General features: G+C 36.8%; 1 protein-coding gene across 1 annotated transcript in view; it reads left to right on the top strand.

Annotated features, from left to right (window-relative positions):
* LOC101659830 (B cell receptor associated protein 29) overlaps positions 1-19,103 on the top strand; it is a 74,808-nt gene that overhangs the window by 20,920 nt on the left and 34,785 nt on the right. Inside the window, exon 6 of the mRNA XM_045288892.1 lies at positions 7,250-7,358. Coding sequence (XP_045144827.1) covers positions 7,250-7,358 — 109 coding nt within the window. The remainder of the gene's footprint in view (positions 1-7,249; positions 7,359-19,103) is intronic.

The raw sequence follows: 19,103 nt of genomic DNA, 5'->3' as shown, positions 1-19,103 counted from the left end.
TTTCCAGTTCCTATCTGTACCAGTGTACATCCTCTGGTCTAGCCGGATTTGTAATGTAAAATTGGGATCGTGAAAGTGGTGGGGGGAGGAACCATTTAGGAACTAGAAGAAAATTGCATGTATCATCGGTGCTACACTGCACCCAGTCTGGCTCGTCTCCTCCCCGTGACCCGGATCAATTATTCTTTGTCCAATTCTCACATGCATATGAGACGATTGAAAACACCATGGTCCTCAAAGTAACATCCTTCCTCTTCAATACTCTAAAGAGTTCTTTTACAAGAGATATACCCAATGCAATCCATCGTTTGATCCCCTGACTGCTGTTCCATGAGCATTGGTTATGGGGCCAAGCAACACAAAATCCTTGACTTCAACCTTTTCTCCATTTATCATGATGCTACCTATTAGTCCAATTGTGAGAATTTTGGTCTTCTGTACATTGATTTGTAATCCATACTGAAAACTGCAATCCTTGATCTTCAGCAAGTGCTTCACGTCATCCTTACTTTCAGCAGACTAGGTTATGTCATCTGCAATTGCAGATTGTTAACAAGCCTTCCTCCAATCCTGATGCCATACTATTCTTCCTATAATCTACCTTTGCTGATGATTTGCTCAGCATACAGATTGAATAACTGTGGTGAGAAGATACAACCTTGACATTCACCTTTCCTCTTTTAAATCATGCATTAGTCTTTTGATGTCTTCACACAACTGCTTTTTCATCCATGTACAAGTTCCACATGAGTGCAAGGAAGTGTTCTTCTCAATGTTATTTATAGTTTGCTTTGATCCATATAGTCGACTGCCTCGGCATAGTCAAGAAACCACAAGTACATCTTTCTGGTATTCCCTGCTTTCAACCAAGACCCATCTAATATCATCAATGTCCTCTTGTTCCATGTCCTCTTCTGAATCTGGCCTGAACTTCTGGCAGCTCCCTGTCAATATATTTCTGCAACTTTTGTTGGATGACCTTCAGCACAGTAATACTTGTATGTGATACCAATGATATGGTTCTATAGTTCTATACTTTGAACATTCTGTTGGTTCACCATTCTTGGGAATGAGTACAGATAAGGATCTCTTCCAGTCAGTTGGCCAAGTAGCTGTCTTCCAAATTTGCTGGCATAGGTAAGTGAGTGTTTCCAGTGCTTCATCAGCTTGTTGAAATATTTCAGTTGTTATTTCATCGATTCCTAGAGCCCAGTTTTTAGATAATGCATCTGGTGCACCTTGAACTTCTTCCTTCAGCACCATTGGTTCTTCCTCATATGCTACCTCCTGAAATGATGGAATATCAGCTAGTTATTTTTGGTGCAGTGACTATGTTGTTTCCATCGTCTTTTGATGCTTCCTGCGTGATTCGGTATTTTCCCCATAGAATCTTTCAATATTGCAACTTAAGCCTTGAATTGTTTCTTGAGTTCTTTCAGCTTAAGATATGCTGACTTAAGATATGTTCTTACCTTTTTTGTTTTCTAACTCTAGATCTTTGCATATTTTATTATAATATTTGACTTTGTCTTTTCAAGCTGTCCTTTGAAATTTTTTGTTCAGCTTTTTGACTTGATTATTTCTTCCATTTGCCTTAGCTACTCTAAGATTAAGTGCAGGTTTCATAGTCTCCTGCCTTTTTAATGACCTTTTGCTTTCTTCATGAATGATGTTCATGTTTCATGTCTTCCCACAGCTCATCAGGTCTTTTGTCATTAGTGTTCAGTGCAGCAAATCTGTTCTTAGATGAATTTGAAACTCACACGGAATAGACTAAAGGTTCTATTTTTGCTCTCGTGGACATGTTTTAATTTTCTTCAACTTCCATGTGAATTTACATATGAAATTCACAGTTGATGGTGTGTTCCACAGTCAGCCCCTGGTGTGGTTTTAGCTGCTGATATTGCGCTTCTCCATAGTGTCTTCCCACAGATGTAGTCAATTTGATCGCTCTGTTTTCTGGCTGGAGAAGTCCCCTTGTATGCTTGCCTTTGGTGCGATTGAAAAAGGTATTTGCTCTGAACAATTCATTGGTCTTGCAAAGTTTTATCATGCAATTTCCAGCTTCATTTCTTCCACCAAGTGCATGTTTTTCAATGACTGTTCTGTCCTCATTGTTTCCAACTTTTTGCATTCCAATCACCAATAATTATCCAGCCATCGATAACCTTCTGCAAACCAGGTGTTCACAATTTAAGGTTGATAACATTACTTCCTTTGTATTTAGGTTTTATTATTTATAATATTTGCATCACACAGGTTGGTGTGCTTCTTCCATGGAGGTTTAGTTGCTGCCTCACTAAATGGCTGCTGTTTGAAGACAAGCCTTTAAGACCCCAGACACTATTTTTTCTGATAGCTAGGCACTATCTGGTTTCTCCACCACACTTTGCTAAAGCCCCATATCTTCAGTGGTCTCTTTGTGAGGACAAGCATTGAGCCAGGGGTATGTCATAAGATCTAATTGTTCTTGCATTGGGACTACAATAAAGTACAAACCCCAAATCCATTCATATTTCTATGGTCTATGTATGTATCTGGTTCATTTTAGAAATATTTTATGATACAAACCATTATAAATCATCCCCCTTTGGCATAAGATTATCCTATTGATAATGTCATTAATTTAGCCAATATAGAATTTAAAACAGTGTTGTGAAGGGATATTATATGATTATAGGCTGGCTTCAGACTACAGTACATGAATCGTTGACTTACACAGATTAAACTCTCAAAGTGACTGGAAACCATTTACACAAACAGTCGGGGTTGATGATAGGGCACATTCTTCAGTAACACTCATTTGCAAAGGCAGGACCATGCTTATATGATTAGTACATGTGATAATAGAGCATGGTGGGCATTAAATTAGTAAGTATATGGTAGCCCCGAGCCATCATTAATTGGCACCCTCAAAGCAAGGGATAGGCCATTCCATAACTTTGAGATAGCAATCACCTGCTGCTTCTCACTAGAGCATTTCAGCCTTAAGTCCAAGGGCAAAATCTGTTATAGGTTCCATAAGTCTGTTTTAGGTAAATTTGAAGTAAATCCCAGTTGGGTCTCCACATCGAATCCTTCTGGTATGGCCTATGAAGGATGTTGTGTGTCTTGAAAGGGCAAGGCACACAACATCCTTTTAATGTAGTATACAGCACGTGGCTTTGGTCACCGAGGGCTGGATAGACATTAAATCAAAATTGTCCAATTAGGAACATGGTACCAGACATATTCGCCCCTTGGGTTCTAAGTATTGATAAGCATTTTTTTTCTCTCTAATAGGAGGCAGCTCTTCCTATTTTACCCACCAAGAGTAATGTCATCACCTTCTCTGAGATATACACGTCCCCTCCCCCCATCTTGACTTAATTTCCAGTAAGGTTCCCTTTTTACTCTTGTAGGACTCTCTGTAGATTTGGGGTGACCTTAGCACAGTGTTCTGTGGCAGCAACTGGATAGTATTCTCCCTCTTGAAAAACTGACCCCAGCGGAGGTAAGGTCTTCTCTGTTGAAGTAGTGTTTTAAGATGTCCATATAAACGGGGTGATACCTGATCCATAGGCCCTACGCAGGATCTCCACTTTGCTGCATTAGAAGATTACATGACCTGACAGCAGAAGCCTCCCTTCTTGGTGTTTATCCTTATAGTAGTGGGCTCATAAATTTGTATATAAGTAACTTTTTCTGTGAATTACATGAAGGATTACAGAGCAGATCATCGGTTGTATATTTTGTTTCAACTCATCCATTTTGCAGTCTATTATCTCTTCAGTGCACTATTGTTTATCCCACTTCTAGCTTGTGTTTCCTGTTTCCATCCTTCCTCCTTTCCGAACCCCCTGAACTTTATCCTTGGGTAAATGCTGCCCCTTTTAACCTAAATAGTTATTCTAATGGGGGTATATTCAGCTCCAGTTCAGAAGAGTGACCAACGGTCTTGGGGGTTCCACCAATGTCTGTCTGACTAGTAAGCTCAGTCTCTTTTATGACTTGGGGATTTATTGCACATCTTTCTCCCACTCTACCATGACCTTCAAGTGTAATCCTTTTCAGAGCAGTTGATAGTGGTAGCTGGCTACCACCAAACTCTTCTGGCCTCAGGGCTGTAAAGACTGATATTTGTGTGATCCGTTATTCTGTTCGACTAATTGCCTTCATACTTTTTTGTTTTTAATCTTCGTTACTCTTCTTTTCTCTAGACAGAGAAAGACCAGTAGTTGCCCTTTAGATGGGTGCTTATGAGCTTTTTAAGACTCTAGTCATTGGTTACGCACTGAAGTAGGATATAGAACATTGTCTTTATGAATGGTCTTATGCCTGTTGACTTTGATGTTATATCTCCTCAAGTTTGAGAGATTCTTTTTTGAGTAAGTTTTGATTAATTTGTGTACTTTTATGAATTTGTCCATTTTGTCCAGATTTAATTCTTTGCTATATGTTTCTTAGTATTGCAATCCTTTTAATTTCTATTTAAGATTGGTAGGAATGTCCAACTTTCATCTATGATCTAAGAAGCTTGCATCTTCCCTCATTTCTTGGTTTGTATTAAATGAAAGGATCCTCAGTTTTGCTGATCTTTTTAGTGAGCCAACTTTTTGTTTTACTTATTTTCTGTTTTTCTATTTCCTATTTTGGTTATCTCCACTCTTAATTTTTCTCATTTCCTTCCTTCTCCCTACTTTAGATGTCATTTGCTCTTCTTAGGGTATTACTTTGAGTGGTTTGTTAGCTTATTTCTTGTAGTGTGGCCATTTGCCCCTATGCACTTCCTCTTAGCACTGCCTTCCCTCTGTCCCACAAGTTGTGCTTAAGGTTATTGATCATTTGTTTTGTGTCCTAACATGAAGTAAGCCCCTCCAGGTGTGCATTCTGTTGTTGTTAGGTAGAGTGCCTTACCTGTTATGCATATATGTAGGAGCTCTGAGGTTTAGTTGGTGTACAGTATTGTTCGAGTCTTTTCCTTCTTTATTGATCTTCTGTCTAGATATTTTGTCCATTATTGAAAGTAGGATATAAAATTACCCTATTGTTATTATGGAGACCTGGAGGGTTACACATTGGGCTGCTAACCAAAAGGTCATCAGTTTGAACCTACTGGGCTCTCGATGAGAGAATGATGAGGCGTTGTGGTTCTGCAAACAGTTACAGCCTTGGAGACTCACGCGGACAGTTTTACTCTGTTCTGTAAGTTTCCTACGAGTGAGAAATGACCTCAAGGCAGTGAGTTTGAGTTTTGAGGTTTTTTCCCATTGTTATTAGATAACTGTATGTCTCTCTACAGTTCTGTCAGTATGTACTTCACATGGTTGGCACTGTTGTTTAGTGCAAACTTGTTTAGAATTGCCAATTAACTTTTCATTTTAATACTTTTAAATAAGTTGAGTAATGTGGGCTACCTCTTACGGACTCTTTTTCATGTGGGTTAAGATAGGTGGGCCAGTGAGCTTTTGAATGATTGCAACAGGTACCTGTTGAATTTCAGCTGGTCTTTCCCCAGCTTAACGTTAAACATAATACATTTAGACAGGTTTATAGGTGCAGTAATGAGCGCCTATTTATAAGACCAACACAAAGCCAACTTTTCCAAGTCAATGACTTAATAATTCAAGCAGTCAGTGAAAACATTCCTGTGACCCAATGATTCCAATTTGGGCAATTATTAGAGATTCTTTGAACTGAATTCAACGAAGTAATTGCTAGAGTAGGCAACACCTTTAAAACGATTTCATGTTTTCTTGTTGCTGCTCTTTTTTTAAAATGTTGTTTTCAGTTTGTGGAAGCTCTAAAACTTCTATTAGTATGTACTTTCTGTCATAAAAATTTGGAGGGGATTAAAAACTATATTTATTAGTACTTGAATTCATTCTTAGTTGTCTAACCTCTCTTATTGCATGATAATACAGGATTGGATCTTGTGTCATAGATTTATGCTAATATCTTTATTTTTCAGGTAACTAGATTGAATGTACCCAAGCACAGAGACCATGGTTATCTTATATTTTTGTCCATTATAGTGCCTTACATTATGTAATACTGCCATAAAGGTAGTTCTCAGTAGAATTTTGTGGACTTTGCTAGATATACCAACTTACATTAGAAAAGGAATCCCTCTATAGTAGAAAGTCTTCTCTTATTTCTGTCTATCTAAAAAATTTTTTTCTATCTAAAATTTATGAGTTGATTTTTTACCTAAATTATGAAAACTCTCAGTATCCAGTAGCTGCCACTCTTTTTAGTCAATTGACCTATACCGGTGTGTACATATTTCATCTTCTAAACACTAATTAATCTTTCTTGATAACTTAAAACCCTTTTCCAAATTTGTTAGAGATAGTAAACTAGCTTCTTCCTTGTATTAGCAATGATGAGTTCCATACAGATAACAGAATTTCAACTCTACATTGTTCTTCCTGTTTCACTGTTCCGATTGCCCTTTTTCTCCCCTAGAAAGGAGCTCTCGTGGCACTCTTGGGCAAGCAGTGGACTGCTAACGGCAATAGAAGGACGAGGCTGTCCACACCCTGAAAGACTGGCAAAGCCTCACAAGCCCTGTATTGTGTCACTGTGTTGGAATAGACTCAATAGCAGTAGATTTAGTGCACTTAGAAAAGATAAGCTGCAACCATAAAATCGGAAGTAATGTGTTGAAAACACGTATTTTAGAAACCAGAACAGATATTACAATATAACAAACGTCCTAAATGACTACCTGAAGAAAAAATAATTTGGGGATTATCCAATTAAATTAGCATTAAATTTTCCAAACAGAGATGGCACTGTCATTTCCCACTTAGCTGTCTCCACCTGAAAATGTTAAACTCTTTTATGAGTTGGTCAATATGAAAATTGTCTGAGTGCACAGGTCAACAATTGGGGAAAAATGAACTTCCAATTATTATCATCCTGAAGACTGATTTATTTTTCCTTAGATAGTCACTATTTACTTAATTTAGGAAAAGAGATTCACATTCTCTACCTAAATAATTTAGCAAATTCCAGTTTCATTGTAGTCTAGCCTTGGAAGAGGTTCCAGCTGTCGGAAGGGTAAACCTGCTGTATGTTTCCAAATGTGAAGCTGCCGATCACAGAAGTGCGTTGCAGACAGGTGAAATACTAAAAGGGACTAAGAATAAAACAATGACCAGTAGTTTAAAATGGCTTCTCTGGCTCATTTCCTGTAAGAATGCCTGACTAATGCATGTTAAGCTTACTTCTTCCTACTTCCTTAGTTCTCCTTCTTTTGTGATAGGTTATGAAAAACTATGGCAAGGGAGAGCAACCAATTTTGGAAGCAGAAAATGAAAAACTAGTTGAAGACCGAGAAAAACTGAAAACTGAATTAAAGAAGACTACAGATGGTAATGTTGTGTGCATGTACAAAGATTAGAGTGATATTTTATGCTGTTATACTTCACTGTTTTCCCTAAAACAAAACTAATGTCTAAATGGCTAAAATATCAAGAATGACCTATTTATAAATTCCTACTCAAATACCAAGTTAAAACATTGTCTCAGCCAAGACAAACACCCTCTGTTATATAGAAAAACATGTAGGTGTTTCAGATCTGTGTTGTAAATACAGATGTTCCTTGCCTTAGCACAAGAGCTATGTTCTTGAAAAGTTGCACATAAACATATTTTTGTTAAATGAAGCACATTTTTACAGCGTATATTGCTCTCTCAGAAAGACAATCACGGGGACATACTTTTGGTTACAAGGAAATATATTACCTGAAGCCCCAATATTTCCTGTCTGTTAACTATAAGAAAAATGTTCCTTAAAAGAGATGCCTGGGCATGCGGGAAGCAGCTTTCAACTATCGGCTGAGGATTTGAATGCTCTTTCCAAAACGCATTGCCATGAGGGCATGAGGTGGTATGTTTTCATCCATTTCCTTTAATTCTCGGGCATTTTTTAAAGAATTCGTTCTATAATTTTTGTTCTTTATCAGAAAAGAAATTATTATTGCCTACAGCCTCATAACATGAGACAGTAGATACCCCAAGCCCAGAGTCATCCCAGGAAAATAAGTTTGTGATTGACCCCTGGGGAACATGCGTACATGCAACAGACATTTCTTTTGTTGAACAGACTCTGGGGAAACATTTATGCAACTAGGGTTCAGTTAGTGATTGATCAGTAGACCAGCTCCAATTTCAAATGTCTTCCACAGCTTTAAAGGAAGGTAAATTGGAGAATGTTCAGGAACTGAATCAAAGACCTACTTTATACCGTTTGTAAACAGATTTTCTTTTGATAGGTATCAGTATATTAGAAGCTCCCTGTAATATAACTACCTATCATTCAATGTATGTCTACATTGGTTGGAAGCATTTTACTTCATTAGAGTGTATTTGAATTTGAGCTAGAACGCAGGATAAAAGTTAATTTTGTAAGGCAAAAACATCCAGGGGAGGCTGTTTCATGTGATATAAAATTCTTTGGTTACCTTCCCACACCTTGTTTAAAGTAAGAAAAATAAAGTTGCTCAGAGGCTGCGGTAGTAAGAGGAGAAATAAGTTCCCTTATTGCCTGGGTATTATTAGCATAAATATAGCCCCAACTCCAAGAATCTTGAATTTTAGTTGTTACTGTTGTCTCTTCTGCATTCTAGACAATATAGACCTATAAGAAAATGTGTATGAAAATAATTTAACCGTGACTTACTCTCAACTTTAGACATTTGAAGAGAGAAACTGTGTTCTTTATTTTACCCAACATAACATGCTGCTAGTCCTTGAGAAAAACCACAGGGCTTTTTCCAAAATACCTTCAAGTAGGGGAGAAAATTATTTTTAAATCTTTTCTTCATATCTGCCAAAAGGCCTCTTTTCTTAAACATTAACCAGGGTGATACAAAAATAAGGCTGATCATTTTGTTTTTTCTACCTTGGGCTTTCAAAAATTAGTTTCCAACTTTGAAATATTTTGAGCTTTTATGAGATCTCACTCAAAACTCAGTTATAAGAGCATCACTGTAACAAATTAGATGTTAGGGAAAATGGCCTTTTTTATAATCTTGGCATTGTGCTTATAATCTGATAACCAAATATACCAGCTTCTGTGTTTGAAGTGTAGACTCCACGGCTACTTTCTAAATGAATCGGTGTTGAGGGCAAAGCAGCTTTTACCTGTTTGAGGATGCCCTGTGTGGTTCCTGTAAGATGTGTGATATTTTATGAACATGATTCACTATTTCAGATAACATCATTAGTGACCTTGGGAAGATCAAAGTTCTCAGTCTGAAGAAAATATTTACTGGCTATATTATCTTAAATTTTGTTTCTCTTTTCGAGTACATTAAGGCAAGAACTAAGTATATCAATGAATGCTACGGATTTGATTAAATTCACTATAGTACTCTATATACAGTACCATTCAATAATATATAATGATTTCTAAAACTTGTGTATTAAGGCTTTCAAAATATCTCTTCTATTTTAAAATTGAGTAAAAAACAGTGTGGTTGACGGTTTTTAAAGGGGCAAAAAAGATATTTTCTATATCACTTTTCTTACCCTTGCTATTTCTTTAATCTGCATGAAACATTTTTTTAAAGTATATGTATTCATGGGGATAAAGCTTAAAAAAAAAATTTAGGAAAAATGGAAAGCAGATATTAGATAACACTCCATCAGTATTGTCAAACTATTCTGAAAGCAAATATTGAGAACACTCCATCGGTAATGTCAAACTATTTGTAGGTTTGGGCCACCAGATCAGATTATGGCCAAGATTAATAAATTACCTGGGCCCCAAGAGAGTGATGCTAAAGAGAGTTGTGTACAAAGGTAAATCCAACAGTGTTGCTGTGGAGCTCGGGTTCATACATGCTGCTCAGTTCAAACATAATGTGTTTAAACACGACTGCGATCGGTGGGTGGCTGCAGACAGGTTCTCTCAGTAGTACACTCATCTCAGTCTCAGCAGGGAACCTTCACAAGAAAGGTTCCATTGAAACTGATGGTGGAGGGAGAGGGTCTGCAGAGCCAGTAAAGTGTAAGGCAGCGCAATCAGCGGAGACAATTATGGAGACTGCTGGTTTTATTCTGAAGAATTAATCTTGATAGATTTCCTCAAAGGACACAGAACGACCATGAAGAAGAACCTCTGAGAAACACGTTTTAAGAAAACCCAAAACTACATGCATGAGGACAAGGGCAGGAAAGTTGCCAAGAGTTTTTGTTTCTTTTTCCTATCACGACAATGCAACTGGTCCTTTTCCAAATGTAGCAAAGGCTGTCTTATAATAGTGTAACTGGAAAAACATACCAAATCATCCCAAATCCCTACTTCTGACCCTGCAGACTTCTTTTTGTTCAAAAAACATAACATGATTTAAGTCCCTCAAGGAGACCAAGGCTGCTGTTCTGATGTGTAAATTGTAGGACACAGTATTCCTTAGGTAATGGATTATACAGGTGTAACCATTGCCTTCAGAAGTCTATACACCTAGGTGGAGCATATGTTGAAAAACAATAGCTTCACATTTTGATATTTTTGTTTATTAAAGGTTTCTGTTGTTTGGTAGCAATATTTTTTGACGTAACCTTCATATGTCCCAGAGCACCTAATTTGCACTCAGGACGTAGTCAGGTGTAAGGACTTGATCTGTCATTTTTAATGGTCTGCTTAACAAGAGCTCTGATATCCCAGAGTGCAAAGAGTAATTGGGAAAAGCACTGCTGTGAAAAATGGGAACCTGTGTCTTGCAAAGTTGACAAGGATCACAGGCTCTTGTTTGTAGCAGACAGCCTATTCTGATATCCAAGGAGATTGACTTCAAAAGGACCCCTCTAATACAGCCTCTTGTACTCATTCTTTTTTTTTTTTTAACTTTTTTGTGAATTTGGTGGGGGTTTACATATTAGATATCATTTTTGCATTCAACAACTTAAACAGCTCCTTACAGTTTGCCCTGTCCATTCCTTGTAGGATATTGTCTTTTCCTTCTCCCAAGTAACACCTGGTACCCTCTTTCCCTTCCTTCTGTGCCCCTCCCACCCCTGGTAACCATGAAAGCCTGTTTCTGCTGGTATGGAAAACTTTTTCTTGATTATTTAATTTTTTTAACAACATTGGTGTCATACAGTCCTGTTGCATGATAGACTAACTTCACTCTGGACAACAGAACAATGCCCTTCACGTTCATCCATGTCATGGTATTGTGCAATTTCATTACCATTTCTTAGCCATGTGTCGAATTCCCTTGTGTATTGATACTTATTCTTATAAGTAAATACTTCTTTGGTATGTATTAAGTAAATGCTTCTTTGGTATGTATTAAGTAAATGCTTCTTTGGTATGTATTTGATAGCAAAGCAAATAGCATTCCATCAGTGTGTATAATTAAAGCGGTGACAAAAGTAGTTGTGTTCAGAAAAAGGATTAAGGCCAATTCCTTGACCCTGCCATTATTCTTTATTTAGTTTATCAGCAATTTTAAAAGAGCTTTAAAAATAATTCATTCATTCATTACAAAATTATTTAACATGGATCATAACACTTCCTTTGAAAAGCACACTGTTCAACAGAAGGTGGCTTTAAAAGAACCAACCTGACCAAAAAATATACCAACAAAATAAGAATTGATTATAAAGGCCCATTGTGTATACTAAAATATTGGCAGCAAATACCAGGGTCCTTAGGCTTAGATCAGGAAACAGAAATCTTAGATTCCCCTGTTGGTTTCTGGTGTTAGGTGCCGTTGAGTCCATTCAGAGTCATAGTGTCACCATGTACAATGAAAGAAGCGTTGCCTTGCTTCACAACCTCTAGTACGCATGAGTCCATCGTTGCAGCCACTGCATCAATTCATCTCTCTGAGTGTCTTCTTCTTTTCTGCTGACTCTCTACCAAGCATGATAACCTTCTTTATTCCCAGAGCACGTGACATGAACACTCACCATCCCTATTTCTAAGGCACATTCTGGCTTTACTTTCCAGAGAGATTACAGCTTGAACTTCATTCATTTCCATCTGCTCTTGATAATCTGCCACCTCCCATGTTTGATACAGTGACTCTGTATGACCGTCCATTTTCTCTTAATGCTTCCAGCATCATTCAGTATTTTACCCACAGAACCCTTCAATAATCTCACTCCTTACTTATTGTTATGATTAGTTTTTGAAGACCAGGTCATTGTGCAAAAATTGCCATTTTGCAAAATGGAGGGTGACAATATCAGATCACAAAATGAAGGATGACTAAATGATGATGTGTCAGCCATACCCCTGAGAATCAAGGCCATCCAAGTTGGTACATAACCTTCACCATCACAGCTAGTATTAATTAGTCTTTCCTCCCACTTTGGCATCTATTATTTCCAGACTTAGATTATTAAAGTGCAAAATAATCTGTTGGTAGATCTTTTATTATTGTAAATGCTAAATGTAAGATAATGAGACAGTTGGTAAGTATGGAATCAGTATATTGTTCAAGGCTTATCTTTTTTTCCTAGTTGCTTCAGTATAGGAAATGCCCAACACCTTCTTCCTTTTGGGTGTAACTTCACACCTTTTTAGATTTTATTATAATGCTTTGTCTTCTCAAGCTCTCATCTATTCAGTTCCTTTATATTGCCATTTCTTCCTTTCGCTTTAACTACTCTGCTTTTAAAAATAAGTTTCAGAGTTTCTTCTGACATCCACTTTGGTCTTTTTTTTCTTTCTGTGTTTTTAATGGCCTTTCACATTCTTCATGCATGAAGTCCTTGATGTTAGCCCACAACTCATCTGGTCTTGAAATTTATTCTTGTCACAGTCTCTAAATTCAAGTGGGATATACTCAAGGTCATACGTTGGCTATAATTGACTTGTTTTCATGTTCTTGAGGTTGAACCTGAACTTGCATATGAGCAGTTAATGGTCTATTCTGGTGTTGGTCCCTGCCTTTGTTCCGATTAATGATATTGAGCTTCTCTACTTTCTCTTTTTAGACATCCAGTTGATTTTATTCTCGTGTTCTCCATCCAGCAAAGTCCACATGTAACTGTTTTATGTTGGTGGAAAAAGGTATTTCCAATGAGTAAGTTATTGGTCTTCAGGTTCCTGCCATGTGATCACCATGTCAATGCCATCACCTAGGCTATAGTTTTCAGCTGCCGATCCTTCTTACTTGTTTCAACTTTGCAGCTTGATTGCATGTTTGATCAATTTCACACTGCAGAATTTGGTATAAATACTGAATTTCTTCATCTTTGTCAATAATAGTTGGCAAATAATTTTAAACAATGGTCATATCACCTGCTTCTCTACTAAAAATATTAAACATTTTTCTACTTACAGTACTGACAATCATTTCTCCTGCTGGATAAATGCTTCCATATCATTTTCATTTAACTTGAAAAATAACTCATGTCCTTTACCCTTACAGATGTTGGCATTTTTAAAAAGCATCCTTTAATGCCAATAATAAACAAATTATACTAATAGTAGCAGCAAGGGAGCTGAAATAGTCTTGTTCAAGAGAAATTACAATGCAAGAAAAGAAGGAAAATTACAGGAGTATTTATATGCTTCATATACTAGAAACCATGTTTTCTTACATCTTGAGTCTTTAAAACATGATATCTACTAATTTACAGCCAAGGATTTCAACTCCTTATAAGCCATTAAACCCCCAAATTCTATCCTTAGCATGTTGTGCAGTCATGAACATTAACTCTAACTATAACCTGCTGTTATAGAAAAGCCACCATCTCATTTTGAAATTGTTAATGCTTAAAACCAAGTGCATTGTTTTCATCGTATTTTTAAATTCTTTATCTTTTAAAAAATCTTTCATGTGAATAAGAAATTTATCTCTTTACATATCTGGAAGTTTCTGCTTCACTGAAGTCTCCTTCCCTTCTTTCTGATGAAAAGCCCATAGTATAAAAAGAATACTTTATTTGATGGATGAGGCAGTAGACAATATATAATTAATAGTACATTAAGTGGTGTATGTGTAGGCCCATCATTTTTGTAGTCAGGCGTCAGATGTTTTGTGAAAATAAAGAATTTATTGCCATTAATTGCTAAATTTCTTCATTATCTCCCCAAATAATAATGTTGTTGTCAAACCAAAAAAAAAGAAAGTTTGCTTAATAATACATGACTACTGGGACTAAATTTAGTGTGTGGTAAAGTTTATCCTGTTTGTTTCAGGTTTAGTTGGATGGTTTTCCTTTCCTGTGAGCCTTTTGTCCCTTTACAAGGCCTTAAGAGTAAACTAAATGGTTTACTGTCATGCAGGATGAATAACTACGGGAAAGATAGTAACTTAAGACAGAGAAGGAATATACCTTAGTATAGTTGGTGTGTGTCCCGCGGAAAGGATTGTATAAATCGCTACAGAAAGACAAGAAAATGGTCTCATCTCTTTGAAAAACTTAGAGTCCAATTGGGTAGATAGAACATATAGACATAAAATATTTATACTCACATTCACACAATTCGTTTCCTCCCTGTGCATAAAAAGTGAAGTGACAGTGCTAAGTGTACACTGAGACTGTTCTCTGGCAGCCGTGGTATATTTGATGATCATAATTTTCTAAAGTGATAGAGGGGTGCAAACTGCCAGTAAAATGAGCGAAATGGCATTCCTATTGTGAGAGAAGTAAAGTATACAATAGAAATTGATGTGTTAGCTTAGTATATAATGAACGATGGGAGTTATTTGATGAGAACTGCAAGAGACTGGAGGGAATGGTTCATTAGAATGCACTAGTTTTCTTTGCTACCATTTTATTCCCTACTTGAATATGTATGATCATAAAAGACCTTCATGATAAATACTTTCATAATGACTGTATCAGCTTGTCTTGGGTTTATGTTAACTGCCAAAAGAAATATAGAAATTAAGCTAAAGTCAAGTAAGTCCACATGGAAGATGACAATAACAAAATCCAAATATGATGAGTGGAAAAATATCAGAACTTATTGTGAACACCCAATCTGTAGAAGGTTATGGAAGACTGGGGGAGTCCAAAATCCATATGCAGAGTATCTAGTCAGATGAAGCGGCTGGCAGAACTCTGCTAGCTGCTGACAAGGGACTCAAACCGCTTTGCTATCAGACAGAGATGATTGTAAACTTGATTATGCTGGATCGAACTTGATACATTATCAGTTGACCTCCCTTTTGATCCAACCTGAATTTGTTTACGGCTCAAGTATTTTCTTGCTTGTTCCATGACAAAAATTTCTTCCCTTTTTAAATATTGAAGGTGGTCTTTTCTTTCTTACTCATTATTTGTATTTTTATCTTTATATAATTATTTTACCCTTGCCATTTTATTTTGGGTTTTTTTTTTTTTATTGTTTCTGTTGGGTATCCCAGTTTGTGAAACATGGAGTAGATGCAGAGAGATAATAACTGATGCAGCAGTTTATCGGGGATGTGAGATTGGGGGTGGAAGATAGGGAGGGTAAGAGGATTTGGGGAGCAAACAATGAATGCAGGAGGTGGGAGGGAAGCAATAGAAGTGATTGTGATTATGTATAAATGACTCATTTTAAAAGTGATTTGACCATGGAAGTGTATGATATATGAATACTATCTGTATCAAGAAAACCACGGGGGTGGGGGGGCGGGCCAGACTTGACCAGTGGTTGCCATAGGTGAAGGGGAAAGAGTTGTTGCGTAGGGAAGTTTGAGTTTATGTCAATGGTGGTAGAGTAATTTGGAAAAAATTATCAATTATGGTTGTACAACATGAAAAGTATAATCAGTGACTGATTTATACAAGTAGAAGTTGTGGAATTGGAGAATGTTCTGCTGTGTATATTTTTGCCACAATTGGGGGGAAAATAATAATTACATGAATAGCAATGACCACTAGGAAGAAGAAAATGTTCCGGAATTGAATATGGTGACAATTGTACAACCCTTCTTGATATGGTTGAATTATTGAATTGTATGACATGTGGAGGAAGTGCTAATAAAATTGCTATTTAAAAATAACAACCCAAAAAAACAAGAAGCTAACAAAAACCTGTTGGCAGGATTAGAAAAACAGAAATTAAGCTGAACAACTCTAGTCTAAACCATATCATTTGTTGGGTGTTGTTTGGAGAGAGGTAACAAACTATTAACAGTATTTATCTTTGGCATGTATAAGGAATTGCTTTTTTCTGGAGTTCAAATTGTCTTCGATCATGAATGTTTTATTTATACATTGAAAAGGATAAATTTATTTATATATATATTTTAAACCACCTTTTTTGCATAGCCGCATAATCTGAGCAGTAGCTTTTTCTTAAATTATCTAATTAAATGACTCCATTTTTAAAAGGTTGTTGTGTTAGGAGCCGTCTGGTCAGCTCCAACTCATAAAATCCCTGTGTACAACAGAAGAAAACTGTTCAGTTTTATCCCATCCTATTTTCTGATCCCATTGTTGAAGCCACTGTGTCTGTATTTCTCATGGAAGATCTTTTTTGCTGACCCTCCACTTTCCGAAATATGATACTTTATGTATGGTTTAGCCTAGCCATTTTCACTTCTAAGAAGCATTCCTTCTGTACGTCTTCCAAGATAGATTTGTTCATTTTTCTGGCAGTCTGTGGTATATTTAAATATGCTTTGCCAACACCTTAATTCTAAGGCACCAATTCTTCTGTAGTATTCCTTATTCATGGCCCACCTTCTCATGTATATGAAGCAATTGAAAATAAGATGGCTTGGTCCCTGGTGGCGCATTGTGTTACATGTCTAGCTCCTAACCACAAGGTGAGCAGTCCAACCAGCATGGGTGGGAGAGAAAGATGAGGCTTTCCGCTCCTGTAAAGATTTAGTTGCAGAAACTACAGGGCAGCTCTACTTTGTACTCTAGGATTGGTGGTGTCCATTTGCTTACCTGGTCGTTAGCAACCCAACAAGTAACCACTATCTGTGCCACCAGGACGCCTAATCCATCCTAAAGGATTGCATAAAGTTTTTCAATGTTAGACATTAAATATCAGAAATGGCATAACATACGCTAAGCTCTATAAAATGTGCTCTTGTGCAGTGGGTTAAGCATTGGGCTACTAACTAGCTAGAAGGTCATCTGTTCAAACTCACAGCCACTCCTCAGGAGAAGGCTGAGGTGGTCTGCTCCCATGCAGATTTACAGTCTCAGTGGCTTAGGAAGTAGCTCTGCTTTGCTGTGTCACTGTGACATGCAGTGGCAGCTGGTGTGAGCTATATGAATTGTAATGTCAGAAAATACATTGAGGAATCTTGACCAAGCCTTTGAATCTTTTTAGGCCACCGTTTTATATGAAATGAGAGAATGAACTGGGTAACTTTTAATGTCTATTCTGTTGCTTCAACTTATGTACTAATAGTTTTGGGTTGTTTGTTTTGTTTTATTAACTTCCTGAATAAGCATTAACAAAACATGGTGAATAAGTAATTGAGTGAAAGTGACTTTCAAGTTTTTCACAGTTGATTCCGACATATTCCTCACATTAGAAAAATGTTTCACATCGTCTTAACACCATTAGGATAGGAACTGGCGTGTTTTATCCATTTGCTAGCTCAACCGCCAAATGTATTCTGTGGAATGGGAACACAGATCTTACATGTCTATCTCCCTTGAGTCGGACATCCAGGAAAGTGTGGAGGCATCATATGCCTGTAAGCATAACCACTTTTCATGAGTGTGTCAACACATTGCTTTTTATTTAGAATATCTACTATAACCATTGGTACGGAATAATAAAATTTTGTAGGAAAAATTATTTCAATCAATATATTGTTATATGCTTTTCATTAGTAAAATCTTATATTTGGGAAATCTAAAAAGCTTACCTTTATTTACACCCTTTTACAAGTGCTAAATATTGTTTATGTTAGGGATAATTTCATAGTAGCTTCAGAATCAAATTTCTCATAATTTTAAAATTATTTTCCTGAATTCTCTTTTTATTATTTGGCCATTTTATTCTCATAAAGGGGCTATCATATGGCTAATTCTTCACTATCTGCTAGAGGTCTTTTTTTTTAAGCCCATTCTTTATATGGGATAAGTCAAAAAGTATTGCTAAAAATTAGAAACCTTTAGGAAACAAATATTTAAAAGTGAGACTGTTATTTCTCAGAATATTTTCCATCAGCTACTGTATATTTCTGAAGGCAGTCTTTCCATATCTAACCCTTCCCCCAAAGAATTCTATATTCATTGGTTTAAACCATGTCAAAAGGGAAGTTTGGGCATCCATGATGAACCCAAGTTGTATTCCTCTTGAATATTCTTTAAGTTTCTAGGACCAAAAAAAACATCATGAAGGATCAGGATCAGGGCTGTAGGGAATTTGGGGTAAAGTTTTCCAATTAAATTCTCATAGGACACCTCTCACCACCACCACCACCACCCAAAAAAAGAGCAAATAGATTATCATGATGGGAAAATTTACTCAGTACAACTTTCCTGGCCTTTTTCTCACCAATTTTCAATTTTCTTCCTAATAAGCCTTGGTGACCATTCTATAACTTTCAAGATAATCTGTCAAGATTAATTAGTCTTTGGAATCTTATAACCTTCTGAGCCATTCTTGTGATTGAATTTTCTATTTTTAAAGAAACCCTTCGGGGCACAAAACAAGTGTATTACTGAAAGAACTTGTAGGCGGCCAGCCACTAGTCATAGAGACATGTTTGAATGCATTTTTGTGTAAAATAAACCCATGAACTGGGACCGTAGACTGAAAACCAAAAACCTCACGTTCACTGCCATCAAGTCCATGCCAACTCATAGAGGCCCTACAGGACAGGACAAAACTGCCCCTGTGGGTCTCTGAGACTAACTCTTCATGGAAGTAGAAAGCCCCATCTTTTCCCCAGGCACCAGTAGGTCATTTCAAACTATAAACCTTGCAGATAGCAGTCAAATGCCTAACCACTACATCACCAGGAAGCTTAGAGCAAGACTTTTTGACTTACCCTTGTATATGATGCTAAAAAGGAAGCTTTATGTTCATTTATGCACTTTATTTCACTGTACATCCATATTTTAAACCTACGTAAGAATAAGAGAATTAGAAGAATTAGTGAGTCTTTGTGTTATTAACTTCTTGAATAAGCATTGTGCAAACATGATGGATTGAAAGATGTGTGCACATGCAAGAAGCACAC

The sequence above is a fragment of the Echinops telfairi genome, unplaced genomic scaffold (genome assembly GCF_000313985.2).
Source record: "Echinops telfairi isolate 266 unplaced genomic scaffold, ASM31398v2 ScPeMD7_23;HRSCAF=83, whole genome shotgun sequence".
Taxonomy (NCBI): Eukaryota; Metazoa; Chordata; class Mammalia; order Afrosoricida; family Tenrecidae; genus Echinops; species Echinops telfairi.
This window is presented reverse-complemented; position numbering and strand designations above follow the sequence as displayed.